At 38.4% G+C, this 27935-nt stretch overlaps 1 protein-coding gene across 8 annotated transcripts in view; it reads left to right on the top strand.

Annotated features, from left to right (window-relative positions):
* CNTRL (centriolin) overlaps positions 1 to 27935 on the top strand; it is a 75754-nt gene that overhangs the window by 24824 nt on the left and 22995 nt on the right. For 3 of the 8 annotated variants that reach the window (XM_074362134.1, XM_074362138.1, XM_074362136.1), the window contains 15 exons: positions 817 to 1045; positions 2454 to 2563; positions 4659 to 4853; positions 9090 to 9243; positions 10254 to 10474; positions 13598 to 13774; positions 15934 to 16068; positions 19143 to 19288; positions 20229 to 20436; positions 20930 to 21109; positions 22952 to 23131; positions 23871 to 23987; positions 24257 to 24401; positions 24998 to 25146; positions 26832 to 27012. In XM_074362134.1, the coding sequence (XP_074218235.1) occupies positions 817 to 1045; positions 2454 to 2563; positions 4659 to 4853; positions 9090 to 9243; positions 10254 to 10474; positions 13598 to 13774; positions 15934 to 16068; positions 19143 to 19288; positions 20229 to 20436; positions 20930 to 21109; positions 22952 to 23131; positions 23871 to 23987; positions 24257 to 24401; positions 24998 to 25146; positions 26832 to 27012 (2527 nt within the window). Of the gene's footprint in view, positions 1 to 816; positions 1046 to 2453; positions 2564 to 4658; positions 4854 to 7259; positions 7447 to 9089; positions 9244 to 10253; positions 10475 to 13597; positions 13775 to 15933; positions 16069 to 19142; positions 19289 to 20228; positions 20437 to 20929; positions 21110 to 22951; positions 23132 to 23870; positions 23988 to 24256; positions 24402 to 24997; positions 25147 to 26831; positions 27013 to 27935 lie in introns of those variants that run through there. The other 5 variants (XM_074362135.1, XM_074362137.1, XM_074362140.1 and 2 more) reach the window with 5 other exon arrangements.

Below are 27935 nucleotides of genomic sequence, written 5' to 3' on the forward strand. Positions count from 1 at the left end.
ATGCAGAGATGTCCAAAGGATTTTATCAATAATCACTCCATATTCTGGTTATGAGGATATCAACAGAGTAAATTTATTTTGGTTGAATCCGTGAATTATGTGGCTCAGTGAGGTAAAGCAGTGTCCAAAAGAGTTTAAAAGCCCCAAGAGGATATTTGTCCACATCCCTATTTGAACCCAAAGCAGCCTTCTAATCCTCAGTTAGAAACCTCACTCAAGGGTATGGTTGATCAGCTTCCTTAAATCCAGACTTCCAGGGAAAGTGCTTCAGCAACCAGAATAGTCGTCTCCCTACATTGTTCAGTAATCACTGGGTTCACTACTAGTAACACATTATTTGTGCAAATACCGTAACTGCCACTGGCAACAGGAACCGTTAAACTTCCAAGATCCAGTGATTCCAGTCAGTATCATGTATTTAGTAAAAATTCAATTGTCAAAGTTAATTAAACTGAGATTTTTACATATATTTCAGCCAAAAAACCAAAATAAAACACCTAGGTTTCTGATTTGTGAGATTAAGCAATATTGTAAAAAAAAACTATATAACTGTAGGCAGTTCCTTAATCAGTCAATCCAAACTCACTTTTTGGGGATAGAAGGAGGAATTCTTTTGAGGTTAATTTTTGTTCTAGTTCCTTTTTAGTATGTATTAAGAATAAGATAAAAGAATGATATATTTTTTTCAACTTCTATGTACGTGGCGTTAATATTTAGGCAATTCAGTGATATGTCCTTCACTAATAAAATGAATAATGTCACCTAACTGCTTAGAAGTTATTTATTAAACAATAAATCTGTTTATTTTGCTTTTAGTATGTCGACATTGATAAAGCCCCAGATGAAAGCCCTTACATTGGCAAATCCAGATACAAGAGAAATGAATTCGCCACAGAGAGTTACATTACTGATAGTGCCCAGGCAGTAGAGATCAAGAGGATGGAGCCAGGTGAAGGGGAACAACTTAGAAACGAACACGTGAACTTGACAGCCCATACGCCACTGGACATACAACTAGAAGACAAAGAAAACAAAATAAGTGCAGGTTAAAAAAAAGTTAAATTCTTTCTTTAAAAATATAAAAAGATTGAATATATAAGCAAATTTGGTTTTTAAATTCTTCTAATTAAACATGCTGGAGTTATTTATTATATTGTTGTTTACATGGGAAGTCCAAAACCAAAGTAGTGATTCATTGAGCAGGTTGTTTTTTAATGATTCCTGTTATGATGGTGAATGAGATTTTTGACCATAATTTGATTGCAATGCATCCAGGGGATCCAAGAATGCTTAAATTTCATCCTGCCAACGGGTCCTTCTTACTAGTGGACCTATACATTCAAAGGCATAATTAGTAATAATTGAAGCAAGTTAAGTACCACTTTATTGTTTCCCGTACATGTAGTCAAAACCTAAAGCAGTGTTTTGGATAAGCTGGATCAGTGCACTCTCTTTAGGCCTGTGCCTAAGGCTGGCCTATAACTCTTCCTGACCTGTCCCACACTCCACCTCCTCAACCTCTTCCCCCACCAAAAAAAAGAAACAAACAAAACCCAACATTTAATTCAAGAGATTTTGCCACTTCCTGGAAAATCATGAAGAGGAATAAGTCAATCCAAGGGGGCACTTAGAGACCCTCCCAGTGGCAAACTTGAATCCACTACCCGCTTAGCTGAATGGACATGGAGGAAGGAGAAAGCAAACCTGAGTTCATGCTTCTTACTAGTAATCGTGGCCTGCTGTGGGGATCTCAGTCAGTGAGATCAGCAGCCCATCTTCCCTTGGTTGGCAGCTAAATGGAAAACATAGAAGGCAAGGTTGACTTGGAGAGGGGAGAAAATAGACTGCCTTGTCCATGTGTGCATATACTATAGGCAAGGCTCTGGAGGGGAAAATAAAACTGAATCAGGCAGATGTACAGACTAGCCTCAAGGGGCTCATAGTTTTATGGGAGGCGGGGAGGGAGGGAGAGAGAAGTCAGAAATTTGAGGTAGAAAGTAGTTGATTTGAGATCACTTCCAGCTGAGAGAGACTGTTCAGTGGTAATTTCTTGATATTGAGTCCCATCATAAAGCATTTGCCTTTAACACAGGTTTTTGTTTAATACCCTAAACCTAATTATAACTTAGTGACATATAAGTGCATATTTACCAATAAAATCCTTATTCTCTCCAAAGAGTTCTTCAATGTTGGAAGTATCAAATAAAGCCCCTTTTATGTTAAGACTTTTACAGATAAAAGGATCTATTATAGCTCTATAGCATAGCATGAAACCATTCTAGAGGTTAAGTAATATAGAGGAAAAACATCATAAGAGATTTTTTTAAAAAATTCCTTTTATGTATAATTGCACAATTTAATTGGGGGGGGATGGAATTGCTAAGAAAAAGAGAAATTTTAGAATTCAAGATTTTTCTTGTGTGTGTCTGTGTGCATGGTTTTTAAATTTGCAGCACAAACTCGACTATCAGAACTGCATGATGAAATAGAAAAGGCAGAACAACAAATTTTAAGAGCTACTGAAGAATTTAAACAACTTGAAGAAGCTATACAACTTAAAAAAGTATGTAAAAGCAAAGCAGCATTGCTAAGAGGAAATGCCAAAAACGAAACATGTTTTCCCCCTTCATAACCATGTAAAGCAATCTTAAATCAGTGCTGCTTAATTAATTATAGAAGAACAAATTTCAAAGTCAGATATGGTTCTAGCATTTTACAGTTACATTTCTTTCCATTTATGATCACATCCTATTAGCATTTTATAGAGTATGCAGATATTTACATTACTTAACAATTTATACAAAAAGATATTTTATTCCATCTACTCTATTATGAAAGTGTCTGTTTTACCCAGGGAAGCTGCTTCCTAACATGTCTCTTCTAATTTAATTAAACACTCCCCATCTTTAAGATCCTGGGACCTAGATTAAGAGCCAGAAGCCATCTCTACCATGAACATTATCAGACACAAGCAGCAAAAATGTAAATGATATAAAATATGGTATGCAAAAAGATGGTGTTGTGAAGAAGTAAGTAGCTCATACCCATGATGTAATTGCATAGGGAGAAAATTCAAAAAAAGGATGTGTTTTTTGTATTTTAGTTCTTAAGGATGTAAAGGTTTTAGTTATTTGCAGCTTTTAAAAACCAGTATTTCAAAATTATGATGGTAACTATACGCATACCATACTAGGTAGAACAAGAATGTGAAGTTCAAATTATACACTTTTAAAAAATGATATCCTGTATTGTTACTTTCAAAATATTTAGTAACTAGAAATTGATTCAGGTTTATTGGAAGCTCACTATATGGCAGTCCCTGACTGGCTTGGGCCCTGAATACTGAGCAAAACACGTATGTGTTCCTCCCTCATGGGCAGGAACTAGACAGTAAATAATTAAAAATAAGTTAAAAAGAAATGTATAGTTAAACAACATTAGTGTTATAGGGAAAAAAAAATTAGGAGAGACAATAAATAGGATGTAGATCATGGGAACCCACAAAGGCCTCTCTGAAGAGGTGTTGTTTAGGCTGAGACCCAAAGGATGAGAAGGAGCCAGTGAGGCCAAGTTCGGGGAAAGAGTATTCCAGCCAGAGGGGACAGTGCATGCAGACTTCAGACTAAAGATTCCTCTGCAGAGTGAGGGAGGGTGTAGTAGAAGATGAGGTTAAAGTTCATGCCAGGCATCATAGGCCATTTTAAGGGGTTTGAATTTTATTCTGAATGTAATGGGAAAACTTTGAGGACTTTAGGTACTAGAGTGGCTGATCCTATTTGTATTTTTATAAGATCGCTCTGGCTACTGATGAGATTGAAATGGGATGAGAAAAATGGAGAGAATGGAGATGTGTACAGTGGTTAGAAGGTTGTTGTTTAGTACAGGCAGGAATTGGTAATAGCTTGGACTATGGAGGTGATGGTGGACATGGAGAGAAAGCAGACTGATTCTAGGTAAACCTGGCAGTAGAACTGATAGGACTTAAAAGATGAATTGAAAATGGGAGATGAGGTGGAGGGAGATATCAAAAATGATTCGGTAATTAAGTAAGAATGTTTCCTAACAGTACTGGCCAAAGCTTTATATTGATAGAAATAAATAATGTACATAATTTTTAAGTAAATGGATGCTTACAAAATGTGCTTAGAAAAAGTAATAATTTAAATGAGTAAATATAATGTAGCCTAAAATTTTCATTACACTATCTATTGACTCAATATGCTGATACAAGGATAAGTGCTATATAAAGTCAGCTACTGTTAATATTATGGTTATTATTAATAATTTGTTATTTATACTTGGATGGCAACTTCATTTCTACCTGTTACTATGTTTCATAAACTTTTATAAAGTAAGATATTCTACATATAGGAAGGATAAAAGTATAAGATATGTATGGGGGAAGGGTATAGCTCAGTGATAGAGCACATGCTTAGCATGCACAAGGTCCTGGGTTCAATCCCCAGGACCTCCATTAAAAAAAAAAAACTGAAAAAAGATATGAATGAAATGCCTAGGTAACTCCAACATTTTACTTTTATTAGAGAAAAAACTGATAGAGCATGAATACCTTTTTAAATTGTACAATTGTTTTCTGTAAATTTGTAAATCAGTATTGCTGTCCTCTGTTAATTGTTTGTTGGGATTTGGGGTATTAGATTTCAGAAGCAGAGAAAGAATTTCTTTTCAAGCAGTTGAGTGGTAGGATACAACTTCTGAATAAATTACGCCAAGAAGCTCTGGATCTAGAAATGCAGATGGAAGAGCAAAGGCAAGAAATTGCTGAAAAGCAGAAGGAGATCAAGGACCTGCAAACAGTCATAGATAGTCTGGATTCCAAAGATCCAAAACATGTAAGTAAATGAAGAGATTTTCGCTTGTTCTATGGGAACTAGAATATCATTCTTTCTAGATATTATGTTTCATCATCTTTAGCCTCAGAGTTCTGAGAGTCTCTTTTAGTTTGATGGACAAGTTTGAGTGATGTAATGTTTATGTGTATGTGTATGTTATATATAATATGTGTGTATGTATGTGTATTTTATATATATATATATATACATATATATATACACACACACACGTATATGTATGTATATACACATACAACATATATATATATATAGTGTGTATGTGTGTTTGTTTAAAATGAAAGAATCCAGGTCTTGAAGGAGGTAGCTTTCAGTAGAATGGTGGATACATGATACATTTATTTTTTAAAGTCGTTGAATTTCATTATATTTCAAATCAAGAGAAACCTGCTCTAAGGTACTCTCCAAACCTCTTACTATTTCTCTCTCCTTGCCTCATCTTCCCTGAGAGCAAGGTGGTGACATGGGAGAGTGGAGGAGGCTCAGAGTCGTTTTTCTATTTGTTTTTAATCCTTTATGCAAATATTCCACTAAAGCTATTTGTTGTTTTGTATTGTTTTGTTTTGTCCTTAAGAAGAAAACCTTTCTCTAGAATATGTCTTCCTAAAATGTGGCAAGAGGTGGTCATGTGGTTAGATGATGGAGTCTGAAAAGTCTTACTAATGGCTTATATTTTAGCCAGTATTTATAAAATAGAAATAAAAATATTTCCTGCATATTTTACTGGTATATTTTGAATAATAAGATTAAAAAAAAACTTTAAGCTCTCTGGATTAAGAGAAATCATAGAATTTGAAATGGTAAGAACAATACACCTTTATTGCTTTAGGTACTTGACAAGTTATTTAATTATCCCTTTAAACACTTTAGTAAAATATTGTAGATATTTTTTGCAAGCCAGCTAATTTTGACAAGGGGTGGCCATATTATCACAGACACAAGGTCTTTTCTAACAAAAAGCCCAAGACTTAGTATTAAAATTGAAACCAAAAGTAATCTTGATGATTTTAAAGAATTTTCATTACATGAAAAATTAGAGATTTTAAGTAATATGTAGTATGGTCAATAATATCTTACATGATTGAATTTATTTGTTCAGAAGTCTATCACCCCATGTAAGGCCTCTGAGGACAGGAACCGTATCCCCAGGGGCCAGCACTATGTTTATGAATGCATGCATCGAGGAAGGTAGGAAAGAACCTGCCGCACCACCCAAAGTGTCTTTGCTGCTCCTTCTGGTTGTGTGATCTCTGAGTGTAACTGGAACCTAGATTATATGTTTGCTTTCAGCAAATGACTATGATATTCTTGGTGTATAGAGAGTGTAATGCTTACTGGATTTCTGTGAATTACATGTAGAAAGGAGTTAAATGAGAAGTGGGAAAGGCATCCAAGTTTTGAAGGTAGCCAAAATCAGTCTGAATTAGTGAAGTTGAAACATACAAACTAGATTTAAGTTTTGAATTAGTGAAGTTGAAACATACAAACTAGATTTAAGTTTCCTTTTTGGTATTGTTAAAACTCCTAAAGGCTCGGGGTTTTTCAGGGTTACAGCCTTAGTCTGAGCAACAGATGATGTCTCTTTAATTTGTTCACCAGAAGGAACATCTTTTTCTAACTTGCAGAAAGTCACCTTATTGGCCAGTGTTGGGCACCCCATTTTAACCTACAAAATGTGCAAAGGAGAAAGAATCAAGAATGGGATCTCTGCATATTTTTCTGTAGATACAGACATTTAATTAACTCATCTAATCGGATGAAGTATCTTTCTGAATAGCAATAGAAGTTAGAAGTAAAAGCTTGAGAGATTAGAAAACGGTAAACGGACTCTGAGATATGATGGGAAGCAAATATATTAAGTGCCAAATGCATTTTACGTGTTTTTATTTAATTTGCATAAGATGAAAATGATTTAGAAAAATTAAATGATTTCCCAAATTCCCCCTTTTAGGAAGAGGCAGACCCCATATTTATGCTAGTACAATGACCCTCTTCTCACAAAGGAATTAAAGGTCTAAAGAGATTAATTATTTTTAAAATTAGCCCAGAGCCAAGCCTCATCAAGTTCTCAACAAACAAGCATTTAACTAGTTGTCAAAATGAAAAGTTACTGTTTAAAAATCAAATCCTGTTTTATAGAAAGTGTTCATAGCTAGAAGCACAGATATTACAGGAGCAAAATAATAAAGGAAGATTTTTATCCCTCTTCCCTATCTGGCAATGCCGTGTGGAAGCAAAAGGTATCTGTACCCTGGAGGGAATTAGCCTCCAGTAATCTGTTGCAAAGATTGTGCGTGATTGGCCTGTGGGCGCTTCCTGTGTTGTGATTTAAAGCGCAGAGGGTAGGGCCTGCTTACAAAGGCTGCTTATGATTGGACGGGCTAGGCTGCCGCTCTGTCTGTGCCAGGAGTGTGGTTTGAAGCGCTGGAAAGTTAGAGTCTTGGAGGCGCTTACGAAAATGTGGCTGTCAGAGAGGGAAGTGCACATGAATTTGAAGACAGAATTAGAAAGCCTTCTGCCCATAAGTGCTCTGTTCTCAACGGCTCAGTTTTAACAGGACGAATTCTAAGTTAAGGTACGATCATTTCTTTCTCTGTACAAAGGACTTAAAAAGGAGGTGGAGTCAGAGATGTAAGTTCCTGTTTTCACAGTACCTCTTTGTGAGCTCTACGGTAGTGAAAATCGCTGAATCTACTTTTCCTCCCATGTGTTTAATGCAGATTATTGCGTATTGAACTGATTTTTTTTTGTACTGCATGTAAAGAGATTTTAGTGGAAGTTTTAATGGTAAATTTTAAAGATTTATTGATGTAGAAGTGAAAGCAGAGATTGTAAAAATCTTTCTTGAGCTATAAAAATCCTAAATTGACTTAGAATTTAAGCTTTTATCTGCAGTTGCCTTTTCAGAAAGGTTCCAGATAGGTATTTTGGGAGAGTGGGAGAAGAGTTTTGAGAATTCCATCAAGTTTTATGGTAGTAAAATAAAAACTTTCCAATCAAACTGCCTCTCATTTATTCTTCAAAAATAAAGACAGTTTTCTTTCTTGTCTTTGGAGGCAGTAGACATGTAAAATTGAAGAATGTTCTCTTATAATCAAATGAGTCTTAGACTTGAGAAGCTTGGAGTTTGTTGTTTGGGCTGTAAGATAGTTCTTTCTCCTGATAACTTTCTTTTAATTTATTATTGTTCTATTCCTGTGATCCTGTGGGGGCAAATGAGAGCCAGCTGTGAGAGTGTGAGTGGGAAGGCACAGGTGCTCTGGGGAATTGTTTTGTCTCCATATGAACAGTTGCCTAAGGAGATCTGGGCAAGTCATTTGATGGATCTAAGATTCAGTCTTCTCATGTGTAAAAGCAAGAGTTAGACTAGATCATTGGTTCTCAGTCTTTCCCTTAGCAGACCTGAGAAATACAATCCAATCCTTTCAGATAACAATAGCACTCTAATGCTTTGACTGTCCAGGTGTGAGAGGGTGTGTGGGTGTGTGGGTGTGTGAAAAGCTCTGTGTTCCACCAGGGGCAATTTAATGGTTGGGCGTGTGTCTCCACAGGGGCCTCCATCTTGAGAATCACTGTTGGTCTTTGAGGTACTCTCAACTCCTAGTTTATGGAACTTAAAAGTAAAACGTTTCTTTGCATAAGGAATCGATATTAAACTTGAATTCTAAGGAATTATTTATTTCATTTTCCTCGAAAACTTTTTAAAAATTATGTGTAACTTTTTTTAGTTACAAAGGTATTACTTGTCTATTCTAAAATTTTTAAACATAAGAAAACACATAAAAAAGAAAAAAAATCTCCTGTAATCCTTCTGCCCAGATATAATCCTTGATAACATTTTGGAATATAGTCTTTTTCTATGGATATATGTATATATAATCAGTTAACTTTTTGGAAACCTTTTTAAAAATGACACATTTTAATGCAGTGCAAAGAAAACCGAACTTGGCTACATTACCTATTAGCTGTTTCCTTGGAAAAATCATTTAATTTTCCTGATCCTCAATCTATCCATCTGTAAAATGGAAATGATTCCCACATCAGGTTATCATGAGGTTTAAATGAAAACTGCTCATGTGAAAACAAGAGTCTGAGACAAAGTAGATGCAGATTTTTACATTGTGTTTTCCATTCTTCCTTAGAAATGTTATTAAGGATTAATATTTTTATAAGAGTTTAAAGAATTTGGGATTTTGTCGATTTTTTTTCTCTATTCAGTGCCATATGAAGGCTCAGAAAAGAGGTAAAGAACAACAGCTTGACATTATGAACAAGCAGTACAAGCAACTTGAAAGCCGTTTGGACGAGATACTTTCTAGAATTGCTAAAGAGACTGAAGAGATTAAGGACCTTGAACAACAGCTTACTGAGGGTGAGAATTTATTATTTAAAATCAATTTCAGTTTTAACAAAAGACAAATGACAGGCATTAATCCAGATATTGGCTGAATATGCTTCAGCTGTTAGTACTAGTATTTGACAGGGAAATATTTACAAAGTACTCAAAAATGTTCAATAAAATTTTTGAAAAATTTATTTTAGTTTTGTTGCATTGATGTTCTGTGAGTCAGGTCATTCCATTCAATAATCCAGAAGTCCATACATGATCATGTTAAATTCTGGCACGTGGTTGTCTTTTTCTAAGGCATAAAATCCTTTCAGGAGCAAAGAGCGCATTGAGATCAGACATTTAGTGTCTGGTTATAAGGAAAATGTAGAAAGAATTTTAGGATTTATTTTTGCAATGCAAATTTAAATTGTGACATTGCCATACTTAGAGGGAGAGGAAGATAATAGGCCGTGGTGATGATAGCTTTGGTTTGGTGTAAAAAGACCACAGTCCTTATTTTGCCATTATCAGCTGTGTGACCTGGGACAAGTTATTTCTATCACAATCGTTAGTTTTGGGAAAGATTAAATGAGATCATGTTCATAAAGTGCCCAGACATAACAGGTACCCAATATATGGTTGGTTTGCTCTTTTAAATCTCCAGGTTACTGGTTTATGCTGCCAGTCTTAGATTAGTCTTGTATATTGAGTGATTTTGTTTTGTGTATCTAGTGGCAAGAACTCAGTTTTGCTGCACATTTTTCATTGTTTTGTTTAGAAATTACTCCTTTAAACTTTTTAAAGCATGAATTAAGCATTTTAATGAATATACTATTTTTATTGTATACCTGCTTAATACTGCTGTACCATGGATAATAGGGGGAAAAACTATTATTATATCTTGAAAAAGAAAAATAAGATAGGAAATAATTGGAAGCTTAGAATTTCATTCTTAGCAAGTAACAAATAGCTAATACAAAATACAGTAATTATACATCTTGAAAGCATTTTCTCATATACATTATCACCTTCCTTTTTTCCATCTTGCTCAGGCCAGATAGCAGCAAATGAAGCCCTGAAGAAGGACTTAGAAGGTGTCATCAGTGGGTTGCAGGAATACCTGGGGACTGTCAAAGGCCAGGCAGCTCAGGCCCAGAATGAATGCAGAAGGCTACAAGATGAGAAGGAGACCCTGCTGCAGAGATTGACTGAGGTTGAGCAGGAGCGGGACCAACTGGAAATAGTTGCCTTGGATGCAGAAAATATGAGGAAGGTATGATTTGTTTCTTCTTACCTGTTTTCCTTAGCCTCAGAAGTAGTTGATGTCCAATTAAGTTAGTTAAGGAAGTTAGCAACGGTGCAATTAGAAGTGGCAAAAGTGTTAGTGGATATTTAGTGGGGGTTTTTTTGTTTTGTTCTTTGGGGTCTTTTTAGCTTTAGTTGTTGACATACTTGGAACCATTATTTTTCCTTTACTAAGACAAGGGAGATTGTTTTAGCTGAAGTTCTAATCCTGAAAAATGTTGTGATCAGATAATTCTGAAGAATATGAAATTGTAGCTATTACAAATGCTGTATTGAATGTTCATATTTTTTATCATTTGTGCAGCAAAATTAAGCAAAACATAATTTTTCTTACTCTTGTTGCTATTACTTCATAATTTTAGCATTATTTTACAGCTAACAAGACAGACACAGCATTGTAAATTATACCCTTCCATACCTAGTTTGTTGCCATTTATTTGGAGATTTCACTTGCTCTGTTTTAGTTGTTTGCAGCAAACTTTATCTTGTAGGAGAACCCAGATTCTCAAACTTCACCCTCAGTAGGGCTGGCTCTGGAAATTTGAATTAATATGCTTTAATATTATGAAATTTAGCAGGCATATAAAAATATCAAAAAATACTTAATACCGTGTACTTACAACTCAGCTTAAGAAATAAAACATGCAGATATACTTGAAAGCTTCAGTGTACCCCCTTCCAGGGGTAGCAAAATCCTGAATATGGTTGTTATTTCCCTGTATCTCTCTTCTTCTATATGTGTATCCATCCATAAACATACAGTATTGTTTTGCATAATTTTAGGGTTTATGTAAACAGTACATAGTGTATTCTTTGGCCACTTCCTTCCTTCATGTTTATGTTTTTGAGAATTATGCATATTGATACATGTAGCTCTACTTTGATTATTTTTATTGATATATGTAGCATCTCATTATATGTATAGACCACAAATTTATTGCTTACTCATTTTCCTCTTAGAGGACACTGAGGTGGTTTACAGTCTTTTGCTATTGTGATGTTGAGAGTAACACAACACATGTCTTGAGCTTGGGGACTTTGTTCTCAGTGGAACTGCAAGTCAGAGTGTATGTGAGTCCTCAACTTCACTAGATATTGTCAAATTACTATCTGTAGTGATTATATGAATTTCTATTCCCACCAGCAATATAAGGGCTACCATTACACCACATCCTTACTGACACCTTAGTGTTGTCTAACTTTTATTTGGTAAACCTTAGTTTTGAAATAATTTCAAGCTTAGAGAACAGTCACTGTACCCTTCATTTAGAGTCATCAATTAATATTTTGCCATATTTGCTTCATCTCTCTCACGTGTAATTTTACATGATTTTATATACATTTTTATATAAAATTTTTCCTGATCATTTGAGAATTAGTTATAGACATCCTGCTTTTTACCTTCTAAATATGTCAGCATGTGCTTCCTAAGAACAAGGACATTTTCTAACATAAAAATGGAATAATGATCAAATTCAGGAAGTTTAACATTTTATCAGATTTGGTGTTTGCTAATGAGTTTGAAATGATGTCCTTTTATTATGAAAATGTTTACATTTTCAGGAAAGTTGAAAAGAATGGTTCCGTGAGCATCTGTGTGCTCTTCTAGATTCAACAAATATTTTGCTATATCTGTTTTTTTGCTGGGTCGTTTGGAAGTTGCAAGTGTTATGACATCATCCCTTCAGTACGCAGCTATTAAAAATAAGCACATTTTCCTACATCACTATGATACCATTATTACACCTAGGAAATTTAACAGTAATTCCCTAGTATCATCTATTTAAATCATATTCAGATTTCCCCAGTTGTGTGTGCCAAGAATGTCTTTAATAGCTTGTGAGTGTGTGAATGTGTGTGTATGTGTGTGTGTAGAGAGTCCTGCTGGTAGTCCTGTTGAGTGTCCTACACTCTAGATTTGTCTGATTGTGTCCTCTTGGTTTGTTTAACTTGTTCGTATATGCTCTGTGCAAAATACTATCTTGTTTTGACTGCTTTTTCCCCTGATGACTGGAGAGGTTAAGCAACTTTCATTTGTTTATTTGCCTTTCAGTTTTCCTCTTCAGTGAATTCCCTATTCATATTCTTAGCCCATTTGTTCTATTGGGTCACCTATCTTTTTCTTAATAATTTGTAAGAACTCTTGGTGCATTCTGTTTATTAATTCTCTGTTGGTTATATGTAGAGTTTGCATTTCACACAAGCAACCCATATGATTCAGATGCCAGGTGGTCTTTGGGATCCCCCATTGAGAAACTCTTCTATAGAAGTTCTCATCACAGGATCCTCCTCTTTAATCCAGAGTAGTGTCCCCTAATTCTGAAAGATCCCAAATAAATAGATGAAAGCTATAATGTTTAATAATAAAAAATAGACGAGCTAGAATGAATCAGAACTGTGGTATGCTGATTATAAATCAATAAAAAATGTTAAGAAAAAAAAAAGAACTGTAGTATGCTAATCATTATGTACTTGTGTTCTTGTTAGCACTCATTTAAGTTTCTCTGTCATCCTTAATATTAAAGAATGCTATCCCATTTTGTTCTTCTGATGAGTAAACATACCGTGGCTTAGTAGAAAGAGTGTGGGCTTTAGAGTCAGAAATCTCACATTAGCTGCACAGCCCTGTGCTGTTTACTGAGCTGTTCATTTTCCATTTCCTTGTTTATAACATGGGGTTAATGCCTTGCCTTACATAGTTATTGTGAGGATGCGATGAAATAATGAGTGTGAAAACATTTATCCCAATGTCTCATGGAAAATAGCCCTTAAATTTTATCCTGTCTTTTTTTCTTCCTATGTATTCAGACACGTTTTTCAGACACGTTTAAAGTATCACACAACTGGTTACTTTGGAAAATATGTTGTAGCCTACTGATTTTTCTGATTACCTTTAGTCAGAGTTTTGTTTTCCAACGTGGATTCACACAGCCTGCAGCTTCATCGTACGGCTAATGAAGACTTTCTGTGCCAGGCCAGCGCTGGCTGGCCAGCATTTGGTTTACAGTGCTCAAGTGACTTATAATGATTTGCAGATGTGTAAGCAGCACAGTGAGGATTCTGTACTTAAACATACACTGACTCCTTCCAGGATCTTGCAGAGCTGGAAAGCGCCCTCCAGGAGCAGCATGAGGTGAACGCATCCCTGCAGCAGACCCAAGGAGATCTCAGTGCCTATGAGGCTGAACTAGAGGCTCAGTTAAAAATAAGGGATGCCGAAGCCAACCAGCTCAAAGAAGAGTTGGAAAAACTAACAAGGCTCAGCCAGGTAAGTAAGAGCATAAAGCCATCTAGAAACCAAGTAGCCTGGGCCTTAGCATGTCAGCTTTCCTTTAATTTAATCTAAGATTAAACACTTTAATGTAATTTATGTGGAGCGATGAGAAGAGCACATTTTTGGAGTCAGACATTCTGAGCTTAAATATGACCCCTGTGTGAATATGGGCAGATCACTTTGTGGCTCTGAGCCTCTGACAAATGCCTCCTCATTTATAAAGTGGGTTATGGTGAGGGTAAGTGAGACAGTGGTCCTGAAAGCACCTAGCAGTTGATAATCAATAAATTCTAGGGTTTTTTTTCTCTAAACAGCTTTAAGAGACCTCTTTTAAGTTGATGTTAAATTTTATTTTGCTACTTCCTATTTTAGTTGGATGAAATATCCACTAAATTGTGCTTGCAAATTAGAGAAATAGTTATTCATCCAATACATCCTTATTGATTGCCCATTGAGGGTGAGGTGCCATGGATGCTACAGGGAAATTGTACAGGAATGGTTACTGTCTTTGTGAAGCCGACAGTCTAGTAGGTGAAACAGGTGTTGGAGAAAGAAAGGGATAGGATTCTATGGCGGGAGAGGAGTGGTCGAGGAAGACTGCCCTACAGGAATGATGTTGCAACTGAGACTTGAAGAATGACTAGGATTTGGTCATGCAGAGGGAGCAGGGGTCAGAGGGGTAAGGGGTATGTTCTAGGCAGAGAGGCCAGGAGAGAGAGCATAATGCATCTGAAGTGCTGGAAGTGTGCCTCCAGTATGCCAGGAGCAAGGAGAGGAGTAAGGAATGAGGGTGAGAGATAAGGGCAGAGAGGCAGACAGAAGCCAATTATAGTATATTCTTGATCACATTAAAATACAGGGTTTTGTTTTTTTTTTTTAAACTATTGGCCATATGGGCTGCATCCTCCTCCAGGAAGCCCATCCTGACTTTCCTCTCCTGCCTACTGAAAATCTACATTCAGGATTCTACTTTGGTTTTCCGCTGACCTCTGCTCAGTCAAAGCATTTTATCGTGTGTATGATAATCATCTGTTTAGATTGTCCATCTCTCCCACTAGATGCAGAGCACAGTGAATACCCAGATTTTATATGTCGGGCACATGAGGAAGGTCAATATGTCCTAATTAGATGCAAGTGAAATAAGATAATTTGAATCCCAGGAATTCATGTAAAATAGCATTCATATGGTTAGAAAAGGAAATGAAAGTAGGTCTAGCTTATTATAGTAGTTATGTTACTTTGTTTTTCTTTACTTATCAGATATCAAATGACCACTTGCCAATTGTCAGGATTATATTTCTCAAGAGTACCAAGTTTTATAAAATTAGTTGACATGATCAGAGTGCAGAAAACAGGAGGTGAAAACAATTAAAGTAACAGTAAATACATATTTTTAAATAATGGTAAATAAAATTTCTGGGTGCCATCTCCTTTCAAATAAGTTTTCTTCTTTTAAGAGTTTTTAAGCCAGCCCTTACTAGCTTAAAACCCATTATCCTTTGTACTTCCATTGTCTTTTATTTATTTTCTCATAAGTCTTGACAAAAATATTATAACAACCTGGCCTTTTCACAAATTCTTGTGGTCACATCAAGACTGCCAGGATTGATCTTCAAAACACACATTGAGAGTATGGAGCATAACAAATCTTCTCTCTGATTTACAGATCTCTGATTGGTACACTTTAGTTACATAAAGTCATTTGCAATGCTTGTTAAATGCAGATTCCTGGGCCTCATCCTAGAAATCCTAGCCCATCAAGTCTGATGGAGTCCGGGCATCTGCATTTTTAACAGGCTCACCAAGTGATTTTGATGCAGGTATTTGAGGACCACAGTGTGAGAAATGTTGGTCTAAGGGAAAAGAGCAGTAATTATTAAATCACTCACAGAGCTTTTAAAGGGCTCACCCATGGAGATTCTGATTTGGTGTATCTGGGCTGAGCTAATTTTGATGCTTACTTTTCCTTAAGTATTAATTGTTTAAGGAGGCATGTGAAAAGATTACCTTGGGCTTCTCATAACATAAAACTAAGTTACTGTTAAACCATAGCTAGCATGGGATTGCGTGTGTATGTAAATTTATTTAGGCCTTTTTAGATCATAAATTATTGCTGTTTTATGTTTTCATATCCTTGTTTTCTACGGCAATAGTTAGAACAGTCAGCTCTTCAAACAGAACTTGAGAAGGAAAAGCAAGCCCTCGAGAATGCCCTTGGAAAAGCCGAGCTCTCAGAAGAGAAGGAACAAGAAAATAGTGAGCTCCGCGCCCAACTGAAACAGCTGCAGGTAGAGACTTGTTGGTTCCCAGTATATCGTTACATAGGACACCCAAGGATGCTGCCATCCTTATTAGTCAAAACACTTCACAACCTGCTCTTGCATGCAGTAGTAAGCAACATGAATGTTTTGGAAAAAAGGGACTCTGGATGGGACAGTACCGCAGCCCCTGTTCCTTTGTGAGCCCATCATTTTAAGAGTATTAATATACACATCCTTTGTGTTGTTATGATGGTGCTAAGAGGTGGAGGTAGTGTCCATAATAAACAGAGAACACTGTGTAAACTTATGGTGACAGCAATTCCTTGCATTTCCCCTAAACGCAGATTTGTCACCAATTTGAGCTAAAATTATCAGATTGATGCATTCTTCTTCCACTGAAATATCTTTGTAATGATTTAGGAATTTAACTAGAGTGAGTTGCAGTTGAACTTCTGAATTGTAAAGTTTTCACAATCCTCTTCTCAAAAGGATTATTAAAAATGCAGTCATTTTACATTTGTCAGGGTTTCCTTTGGCAGAATATTTTTACAGCTATTATCACAATAATCTGCCCAATAAACTGCAGGCGAAGCAGGTGGACAGGATTTTCCAGGTAATTAAACTCTCTTAGAGAGGACAGATGTCTGAACAAACAGGTACCTGGATCAACATGCAGCTCTCTGGATCTGTGAGGTCAGCGGCCACTTGGCTGCCTGAGGTGACAGCTGCTCTACTCCACCAGGAATAAAGGAGCTGAGTTGCTGTGATTTGGGGGAAGGCTCCAAAAAGTCATGTAGTGGGGGGCTTCTGACAAATAGGACTAAATTCTCTCATCTTCCAATGCCTTGAATATCTTTTCCTCAAAGTTGAAGGAAATTTAATAACCTAGAATTTAATCATTTCAGCTTCTGAAGCAAGTATCATAAAAGTTATATATGTTTTCCATTCTTGTGTGAGTTGTGTGTGTGTGTGTATGTGTGTGTGTGTTGGGTGTTCATTGGATTTTTATTTTTCCTATGGAAATTTTCAAATAGTAACAAAAACAGAGAAAATAACCCTTTTGTTTACACAGTTTAAACAATTATCATCATTCTGCCATTCTTGTTTCAGTTAGTCCACATTTTTTTTCCTGGAATATTTTAAAGAAAATCTCATCCATATTTATTTCAACCATGAATACTTCAGGATATATCTCTTAAAGAAAATGACTAAAATAAATTCTTCAGGTGCCTTCTCTCCAAGGTAGAAACTGAGGTCAACTCTCCAGAATGCTGTGAGACTCAGTTAGAGCTAGGTCCTTTGCTTACTAACCTTCTGATAAGGAGTACAAGTTAAACTCTAATTAGTCTTTGTCAGAGTCATTTAGTTGCAGTGAACTGAAACCTAACACTAGCTCAAGGAAGGAGACAGATTGCTTGCTAGTGTCCATCTTTTAGGGCCTACTCAGCTCTCATTTCTCCTTCTCTGTCTCTCTGGGCATTGTGTTTGGCACAGCATTGACCCCAGCCCCAATCTGACCTAACTTTACAGTTCTAGCTCTTATAATACCAACTTGCTGTACTGGATCTTGGCTCAAATTTTGGAGAGAGTGAGAACTCGTTTTCTGGCTAGTCACTGGATTGCTGTCCTTGGGTCGGATCACCTGTGGCCAAATATGGGTGCCTCAGGGCAAAGGGCAGGGACAGTTTACAGATAAAAGACTTCAGATGAGGCAGGCATGTTCATTGCAGGGCTGAATTCTCCATTTTAGTTAACAGTGTTATACCGAGTTTGAAGAAAATTAATCACTCAAGTAGAATATAGGTATTCACGGGGAATAAAATCAATAGGATATAGAACTATTTTTCTATACAATTTAGAAAAATTTTAGCTGTTTCTTTTTACTTGAAAGAGGCATTGTCTGAATTTAATTGTGGGGTCAAGATATGTTTGTTAGTTTGTTAGTAGTGAAAATATGCTAGCATATAAGAAATACTCCCACAGAGAATTATAAGCTATTAGAGAAGCTTCATTGTTAGATACTCCATTTTTCAGTTGATTGGCAAAGCTGAGTATTATGAGGTGTTTTTTGTTTTTTTAACTTTGAATTACGTACATCTCAAGTATATACAAAAATAGAATACTAAAATGAATCCTCATGTACATCTCACCCATCTTCAAGTTACCAACACATGGCCTCTCTTATTTCATCTATAACACATGGCCAGTCTTATTTCATCTGTAATGCCCTCCACACCCCACCCCTCACACCTGTTCACAAGCTGAATTATTTTGAAGTAAATCCAAAACATCTGATATTATCTGTAAATACTGTACTATACTGTATGTATCTCTAAAATAAGGGTTTTAAAAAAGAAGCATAAGTGCAGATACCATTGTTACAGCTTAAAATTATAATAACTCCCTAATATTATCAAATACCTTAAGTATACAAATTTTTAAAATTACCTCATAAATTTTTTACAAGTGTTTTGTTGGAATCAGAATCCAAATAAGGTGCACACATTGCATTTGGTTGACTTGATTCTTCGGGGTTTTTTTTTGTGGTGGGGGGCGGTATTAGGTTTATTGTATTTATTTACTTTATTTTAAAGGAGGTACTGGGGATCGAACCCAGGACCTTGTGCACACTAAGCACGCGCTCTACCACTGAGCAACACCCTCCCCCATGATTCTTAAGCCTATGGTAGTCTATAGGTTTGCTTTTTTCCCCTTTGTTACACATTAAAGAAAAGTAGGTCTTTGTCCTGTAAAGTTTCCCATAGTTTAGATTTTGCTGGTTGATCCCCATGGTGTTGATGTTCTTATGTCACATATGGAGGCTTATTTAGATTCAGATTTATATTTAGATTTTTGACAAGAAGACATTCACAAGTAATGTCCATAGGAACTTCTTTCTGCATCACATTGGGAAACATCATAATGCCTGGTTGGTTTGATCAACAGATATTGTCAACTCTAGTGGAAAGGGTTTTTTAAAAATTGATGAAAGGAGTTGAATAGAACTATCATATGGTAAGTAATACAGGCTGTGGATGGAGATGTAATTTTAATTTTGTTTTGGTAACTTTTGCCCCTCTCCATTTTACCCTCTTCCATAGGATGACAATAAACTGTTAAAACATCAACTTAAAGATTTCCAGAATCACCTTAACCATGTAGTTGATGGCTTGATTCGTCCAGAAGAAGTGGCAGCTCGTGTGGATGAGCTAAGGAGAAAGCTGAAATCGGGAGCTGGGGAAATGAGGTAATGGAAGATCAAGACCTCCAGGTGCAGAGTGGGCCAAGCTGTAAATGTGAGGTTCAATGATAAAATCACCTTTCCAACTACTGGGTTTTCTTTGGTTTTTGTCTTTTGTTGTTTTTTTTTTAAAGTTTTTATTTTTAATGTAGGTACTAGGGATCGAGCCCAGGACCTTGCACGTGCTAAGCACTCATTTTACCGCTGAGCTCTACCCCCACCCTCTCCAACCACCATTAATGGCCGATTTCTTTTATAAGGTTCCCCCTTGTCATATTACCATGATTGAGACACAGATTGCTTTATTCAAATGGTCACTGATTTTTTTTAATCTTTTATACTTTGCAGTATTATTTAATTTAAAAGCCATAAACATTTTAAGAGTAACCCTTTCTTGAAAGTTTATTGCATATGGTCAGGGAGTAGAGCCACATTATGCATTTTAGACAGAAAACAAATACCAAAAGATAATTGAGGCTAATTTCAATATATGAAATGGACATTTATTCTTTGGACACATATTGTTAGCCTGATAGGAGCCTGTGCTTTTAGAGTGGCAACAGTCAGTCATTTGATAAAACAATGATTTACACTCAGGAGATGAGCAGTAATTTGCTACAGATGACACCAGTCCCATTCCACACAACTCAAAAATTTTTACTCCTGCCCCTGTGTTAGTGGCATGTGTGCACCCAACATCCAGCATCAAAAATAAAATGTCACTCCCTATACAGCCACTTACGCTTAAAGTGACAACATTAAGGAAAAGGAAGATAGAGCAAGTCACAGTTCAACTCTTTTCCTTTCAGTCCTGCCAAGTCAAAGGTAGAGAGTTTTGGTAGAATGTGCAAGTATAAGAAGTGAGATAAAAACAACTGAGTAAGTAAAAAAAAAGTTTTAATTAAAAAAGTCACATTTCTTTCATCTTTTTTTCCCCCCTTACCAGCATACCTAGTCCTTCAGATGTCTTAGGGAAAAGTCTTGCTGATTTGCAGAAGCAGTTCAGTGAAATCCTTGCACACTCCCAGTGGGAAAGAGACGAAGCTCAAGGGAGAGAGAGAAAACTCCAAGAAGAAGTGGCTCTGCATCAAGAGAGACTGGCAAGCGGACAAGAAGAGTTCCGGCAGGCCTGCGAGAGAGCCCTCGAAGCAAGAGTAAGAGAAGGGCAAGAGACAGCTGAGGGAAGTGTTTAGAAAATATCCGTATTTCCCAGCAAATTACAGTGCTTCCTTTCTCGTGTAAATACAGTGTATTGTTATTTTCATTCCTAACAAGTCAAATAGGTGTGACTTAAATTCAACCCTGAATATGATTACTGATGTCAAAGTCAGGCTTCTTTGAGACACTGTGTTGTCCTTGTTTTAGAAGCAAGTGAGACGTTTCTTAACACGCAGGTAAATAATGCCACATTGCTAGAGTGTAATGTGGAGCCAGACTCCGATTTTTTGATATAATTATTTTAATGATGAGGCAAATATTTAAATGGATCCTAGAGAACAGTTGTGATAAAACCATGCCCAGTAACTCATTAGTACAACATTTCATCATACTCTCTAGTAAAATGAAATATAATTCCCTAGAAGGTTTTTATTTGGCTCAAAACATATTTTGCTTAAAAATCATCTTTGAAACTTGATTTGCTCACAGATTAATTTTGACAAGAGGCAACATGAAGCAAGAATTCAGCAGTTGGAGAATGAAATTCACTATTTACAAGAAAATCTAAAAAGTATGGAGGAAATCCAAGGCCTTACGGATCTCCAGCTTCAGGAAGCTGATGAAGAGAAGGAGAGAATCCTGGCCCAACTCCAAGAGTTAGAGAAAAAGGTGGGCAAGACACGTGAGTCCCTGCTGTCAGAGTCCTGCTCCTGGCAGTCGGGCCAGCTGAGACGGGTGTGATGCACAATCATTTCTGGCTGCATTGCTGCCCCGGGGGGGACCTGACCTAGAAAAACCTGGATCCGTGTCATCAAATCAAAGGCCCGAGACAAGGGCACCATGATAGATGGAAAGCAGAGAACTGGGATGTAAGGAGTAACTTCAGAGTCGGTTAGGTGGTACTTAAATGCTACTGGGATGAGTTTGCCTCCTTCAGAACCCCTTGCCCAGTTGGACACATCTGTGGGATATTACTTTCAACTCCTCATTTTTCTAATGCCAGGCCTCTGAACTTATCCAAGCCCCCTCAGCCATCTACTCCCATTGTCATGCCCCAGACTTTGTTCAGTTCAGAAATTGCACCAACCACCTCTGAAGTCACAAACTGGAACATCCCACTCTGATCATAACCTCTTATCCTGTCAGCACCCTCACGCTGATCGTTTTTCAACCTTACTGATAATTCCAGTGCATCAGCCCCACCTTTTCTGCCTGTTATGCTTTCCTGTCTCTACTTTCTTCCTTGTCCAACTTAAATTCCATGGTCTACTATTACCACCATTATTTTTTTCCAAATATCCTCAAATCCTTTGCCCTTTTATCTTCTATGATGAAACTGCAGCTGTCTACTTTCTTTGGACCTGCACCCATGGCTAAGTATTCCTGAAGAAAACAGTCGCCCTCCCAGGTGTAGTGGTCGCACTGTAAATGTTTGCCAGCGCACTCGGGCAGCACTCCCTTTTCTCTGGTGCGCTCACTCCCACGCTACAGTGTTCATACCTTCTCACGCCACACACCTGCCCTCGCCCTTCTCCCAGCCTCTGCCAATGACTTGCTTCATGCTTCACTGAGATCCCATCAGTTCCCAAGTCTTACTGAGTCTGCCTCCAAAATCTGTCTGAAATATTTGTATTTTTTTCCTTCTCCGGTGCCACCACCCTCATCCAGCCATCCCTTCACTTCTGGACAACTGCTGTGTCCACCTAACAGATCTCCCACTTGCACTCATGACCCCATTCCACAGAGCAGCCAACATGCTCTACCAAAAACACAAATAGGGTCTTGTCAGCCCTCCCCATCTCCTTTTCTTTCCAGCAGCTTCTTTTGTTTTTGGGATAAAGAAAAAATTCCTAAGCCTATGAGGCCCCGTGTGATTTTCCTGTTTGGCTGTCTCCTTTTCTCACCATGCTGCTGCTTTCAGTTCCTGAGAATTCCCAAGTTCTGTCTTTTTCCCTGGCCTTCCCACATGCCATTTCTTCTCCTGGACCGTGTTCCTGCACTGTTCTTCTGCCTGACTGCCCTCTCTCCACCAATCTACACCTTCCCTGCTAGCCTCTCACGTAATACCTTGTTCTGTCCCTTGATAGCAGTAATCACAATTTTAGTTATACATTTGTCTGTTATCTGTTTGATATGTGTCTCTCATAGGCTCCCTGAGGGCAGCAGCCAAGTCTGTTTTGTTTACCACTGTATGCCCAGTGCCTGACTCAGCCGTCACAAGGGGCTGGTCCATTGCTTGGTGATGATGCCAAGAAATGTTTTTACAACTAATGAATGGCTTTATGATCACTAAGGATCTTGAATAAGAAGCCCGATTTCATTTTAAGTTTATCATGCGGTTTTGAGATGTTTTTATTTATGTATGACTCAGGAGCACCTACTATCTACCAGATACTGTTCAAGGCAGGGAGTGTGTGACAGTGAACAGAGTCCCTGCCATCGTGCAGCTTACGTCTTAATTCATTGCTACCACATGATTTATTGCTTTAATTAATGTTTCTTTTATTTTAGAAGAAACTTGAAGATGCCAAATCTCAGGAGCAGTTTCTTGGCTTAGATAAAGAACTGAAGAAACTGAAGAAAGCTGTGGCCGCCTCTGATAAGCTAGCTGCAGCTGAGCTCACCGTGGCCAAAGACCAGCTTAAGTCCCTTCATGGGACCGTTATGAAAATTAACCAGGAACGAGCAGAGGTGAGTCCCAGGTACAGAACAGGTTTCCCACCTGGGCTGCTCCTGTCAAAAAACATAGCAACCTGTATTATTGATCTCTTGTTACAGACTTTGTCTCTTTTATAAACCATCATAAAGTTGTCTGTTTCTCTTCAGACCTAAAGATTTTATTTCCCCCACCACAGCCTTGCCATGGGTCCTGTACTCTACTGAGTCCTGAAGGAACTGTCCAATGAAACATAGTCTCCCTACCTCAAAGTGGAGGGATTTGCTTAGGGAGGTAGCTGTCATACACACCTGACTTCAGGTCTTGCTGTATAATCCTTCTAGATCTCAACCTTTTCATCTTGTGCAGGCAGGTGATAATATGTTACTTCACAGGGTTGTTATGACTCCTGACTGAGGTAAGTCAGTTACAGTCTATAGGATGCAAGTGCTAATGAGATTAAGATAGTAGATCACAGGAGGGAAAATCTAATCATGGGAGTCCAGAGAGACACCAGCCGTGGAACACTGTAAAACAGGGAGGAAGAAATTAGCCCTTGCTCTTTCTGATGCAGCACCCTGCCACCTGGCCCCCACAGTGGGGCGGAGTGGGCTGCCAAGTGATGGGAACAGCACAGGTGAGGTGGGACTTGGCACCACACGTGCATGGGATAGCCAGGCAGGTGACCTGACGAAAACAGGAATCAGTCTGAGAAGAAGAAAGAAATGAAGAGAACGGCCTGCGAGTGCAGTGGTGCCTTTCTGTCACTTCTAGGAGCTGCAGGAAACGGAGAGGTTCAGCAGAAAGGCAGCGCAAGCGGCCAGGGATCTGACCCGAGCAGAAGCAGAAATTGAACTCCTGCAGAATCTTCTCAGGGATAAAGAGGAGCAGGTCAGTTCTGGTACCCTGAGACCTCCTCCTTGTAAGTTGCTGAAAGACTGAATTACTGTTAGGTGACTTCTCAAAGAATTTTGAGGTGCAATCAGTAGTCAGTACTTGATCCTCTACTGTGTGTCAGACATAGTACGATTTAAATGTAAGGAGTAATGCAGTTCCTCATTAGTAAAGTAAAAATCATAGAACTGCAATCGAGTTGCAAGGATAAGTGCATCTGGGAAAGAATATTCATTGGCAACTTTGTATATGTGATTTTTCAATAGTTTCGAATTGAGATGGAGAAAGTAGATGTAAGTACCAGAGGAGCAAGCTCACAGGTGCTAGAAATTGAGAAACTGAATGAGACCATGGAGAGACAAAGGACAGAGATCGGAAGACTGCGGAATTTACTAAACCTCACTGGGGCTGGTAAAGTATTGGGCTTTGATTTTGGTAGTGGTATTTTGTAGTTGTTCTAGAATCAAATCATCTTGTTTGTTTTTTACTTTTAGCAAATTTATTTAACTGTTAACAGAGCAATTCCATGCTTGATTTACAGAGCCGTAATAATTAGCATAATAAGTAAAAGCAAAGAATTTAAAAAACATTTTATCTAAGTGCAGTATTAAGGGACTTGATTTTAAAGAGAGAAGAGATTTATTTTTGTATTTTCAAAAAAAAATAATGTTTACAAATCTATTTCTCTGGCCCACTTTGTAAATGAACAGCAATAGGATATGTCTGTCGTCTTTATAGAAAGTGTTAGCAAAAATAAACAAGGTCCTACATATACGTATATATATCACTATGCTATATACCAGAAATTAACACAACATTGTAAACTGACTATACTTCAATTAAAAAAAAAAAAGTGTTAACGAAACTTTTTACCAAAGAACAGGCTAAAAGGCAATTTTGAGAAACTGATAAAAATCACTGGCTCTCATGGAATTACTTTTGTATTTTGAGAGAGAAAGGAAGGAGATGATTTCATACCAGCTTCAGAGAATGGCTTTCCTTTACAGATAACAAAGGAGGCTTTGAAAATGTTTTGGAAGAAATTGCTGAGCTCCGGAGAGAAGTTTCTTATCAGAACGATTACATCAGCAGCATGGCAGATCCTTTCAGAAGACGAGGCTATTGGTACTTTATGCCGCCACCATCATCATCAAAAGTAGGAAGTCTGTAGTGCTGGGAATGTGTACTGAATTTTCTTGAAGAAAGTGTGACAATGTTCCCTTCCCCAAATCTGTGATCAGGTGTCAAGAACCACAAAGCTAGGCTAAGCCATGCGTCAAGCTTCATAGGTATTTGTACTGTGTGAGATGTAAATAGGACATTCCCAAGGAACGTGGCAATTGCTTGTTCATGCTCAAGTGGTATGTTGTGGGGTCCTTGAATGAGGATCCCGTAAGGGGATAAAGTAATTTGAGCCCAGAGAGTGTTGAAAATGGCTGTTGAATTATACAGAGGCTCAGACAGAAAAATAGGTACCTTAATTTTATTTCATCTTAACAAACATTCATTCAGTGCTTACTGAGGTTTAAGTCAAGTGCTAGGCTTTGGTGGGGTACCATGATACCTCAGAGAGCTCGTGGGCTGGTGAGGAAGACAGGCACACCAGTGTAATCCCAAAACAGTGACAGGCATGTGACAACAGACTAGACCTGTGCGCTCTAGTCGCAGAGAGGTGTTACAGATTCATCTCATGAGGATGTTTAGGAAAGAAGGTTTCACAAGCAGGGGCGTGAAGTCAGTACTTAGCAAGCCTCGAGGGATGGACTTTCAGGAGGGAGGAGCAGCCTGCAGGGAAGAGGAGAAGTGGCTTACCCATGGCAGGTAGCCTTACGGGGCTGGAGGGTTGGAGGGGAACAATGACAGGTGAAGCTGGAAACATAGATTGGGGTCGTGCTTTTTTTTAAAAAAAAGGGTCCCAAAACCCCTTGCATTTAATTATGCAGGTCTTGGGAAACTGTGGTTGCACGTACTATGATCAGAGCTGTACTTGAAGAAGAATAGTCAGGCAGAGTGAGAAGGCTAGACTTGCAGTGGGTGAACTCTGTGTGGGTTGTTTGAGCTCATTCAGATGAAGGTTAGAAGAAGCCAGAGCTGGAGCAGCGGAGTTGGAGAAGAGATGAGACTGAGGGATATTCAGGGAGCAAAATGGTCGGGGCTTGCAGCCTGGGGCTTGTGGGAAGGAAGGAGAGTAAGTGGTTCTCATTCAAAGCGGGGGTTGGGGGGGCGGCGGCTGGGTGACATCCTGTTAGAATCAGCTGACAGCAGCAGTCAGGAGAAGCAGCCCTGACATGCTAGGATCCCAGGGCCGTGTAGACTTAATCACAGCCCCCAAGAGCACAATCTGAGATCCTCCTCCCAGAAATCTAAAGGAAACCAGACGTCCTTGGCACAACCCAGGCTGCAGGTGGAAGCCGTGTAGGCTAGAGCAAAACATTGTAAGCCTGAGCTGGACAAGGGTTTGGAGGATAGACCTACGACTGGCAAGGAGGAGGGAGGCTGACAGAGTAGAGCTTGAAAGCCATGCCAGGCTCCCAGGATAGCAGGAGACTAATATCCCCAGATTGCCTCGAAGACTTCTAATTTCCTTGGTCTTGGTTGCTGGGCCATCAAGGAGAAGGCAGAAGAAGAGAAACCATAAGGGAAGATGAGTACGGGAGAAGGCAGGCTGGCACCTGTGCAGTTTACATGACCATGTGATCATGTCCCACTCTGTGAACAGTGAGAATTATGATGTGTGAAAAGAAACCAGTTCTTTTTCAACTTTGCTCTAGACTTTGACATTTCTCCATATTGGCCATTTTATTTGCAAGACATAGTGTGCTCTGCTGTTATTTACTTTAGGTCTCCAGCCGTAGTTCCCAGGCCACCAAGGACTCTGGTGTCAGCCTAAAGCACACAGCCTCGACTCCCATTAGAAAACCACGGCAGGATGGGAAGGAAGGCAGTGCACCCCCACCTGCTTCAGGATACTGGGTTTATTCTCCCATCAGGAGTGGGTTACATAAGTCATTTTCAAATAGAGGTAAGTTAAATCACATAAAGGAAGTTGTATTTCTCGTACCTGTGTAATAGCTTTTTATTGGTTCCCTGAAATCTATAAGACACCATCCAAACTCCTTAGCTTGCTCTGCAAGGCGCTCTGTGATCTGGTCTTGGCCAGTGACCTTTAGTCTCAGCTCCCATCACTCTCCCACCTGTCAGCCACACCTTTGCCATGTTTCTCAAACCTCCATGTTTTAAACCCTCTGTTTGGAGTGTCCTGCTTCTTCTTTTCTTGCCCAAACCTGTTCCTACTCAACAAGACCCAGGTCCTCAGACAGCACTCCTTTTATGGACCCCTCCCCTCCCTTCTTCCTTACCCAGGTGGACTGAGCAGCATCTTCGCCTGTGCTCCGGGGTCATGGCAGCTTCCATCCTTGTATCATGGCATTAATTAGCTCAACTGAAATGAAGTGCTAAATGTCTGTCTCCCAGAGCCCCATGGGGGCGAGTCAGTCCTGCCGCCTTCACTACATAGCTGTGTCATCCTAGGCAAATTATTTAGCTGCTCTGAGACTGTTAGTCTGTAAAATGGGGATATTGCCTTCTGAGAATTTGTTCATTCAGGAGCAATTGAGTGCCTGCTGTGTGCTAGGATCTCTGCCGTCAATGATAACAGGTCAGTGAGCCAACACCAGAGAGGCTGTGTGTCAGGATAGTGGTAACTACTGGGGCTGTGGGATCTCACAGCACTTCTTTGCTGGTCCTTTATGTAGCCTGAAGCAGGCACCCAAAGGCTTGCTGAATGAATGAATGAATGAATGAATGAATGAATGAATGAAGATAGAAAAAACCAAACCAACAGATAGGCACAAGAAAAAACTCAAGTTCAGCTAATGAAAGTAATTTGAATCCCTGTTTTGATCTCCCTTTCAAACTGCTTTTGACCTCATTCACAGAATTTTA

The sequence above is a fragment of the Camelus bactrianus genome, chromosome 4 (genome assembly GCF_048773025.1).
Source record: "Camelus bactrianus isolate YW-2024 breed Bactrian camel chromosome 4, ASM4877302v1, whole genome shotgun sequence".
In the NCBI taxonomy this organism is placed as follows: Eukaryota; Metazoa; Chordata; class Mammalia; order Artiodactyla; family Camelidae; genus Camelus; species Camelus bactrianus.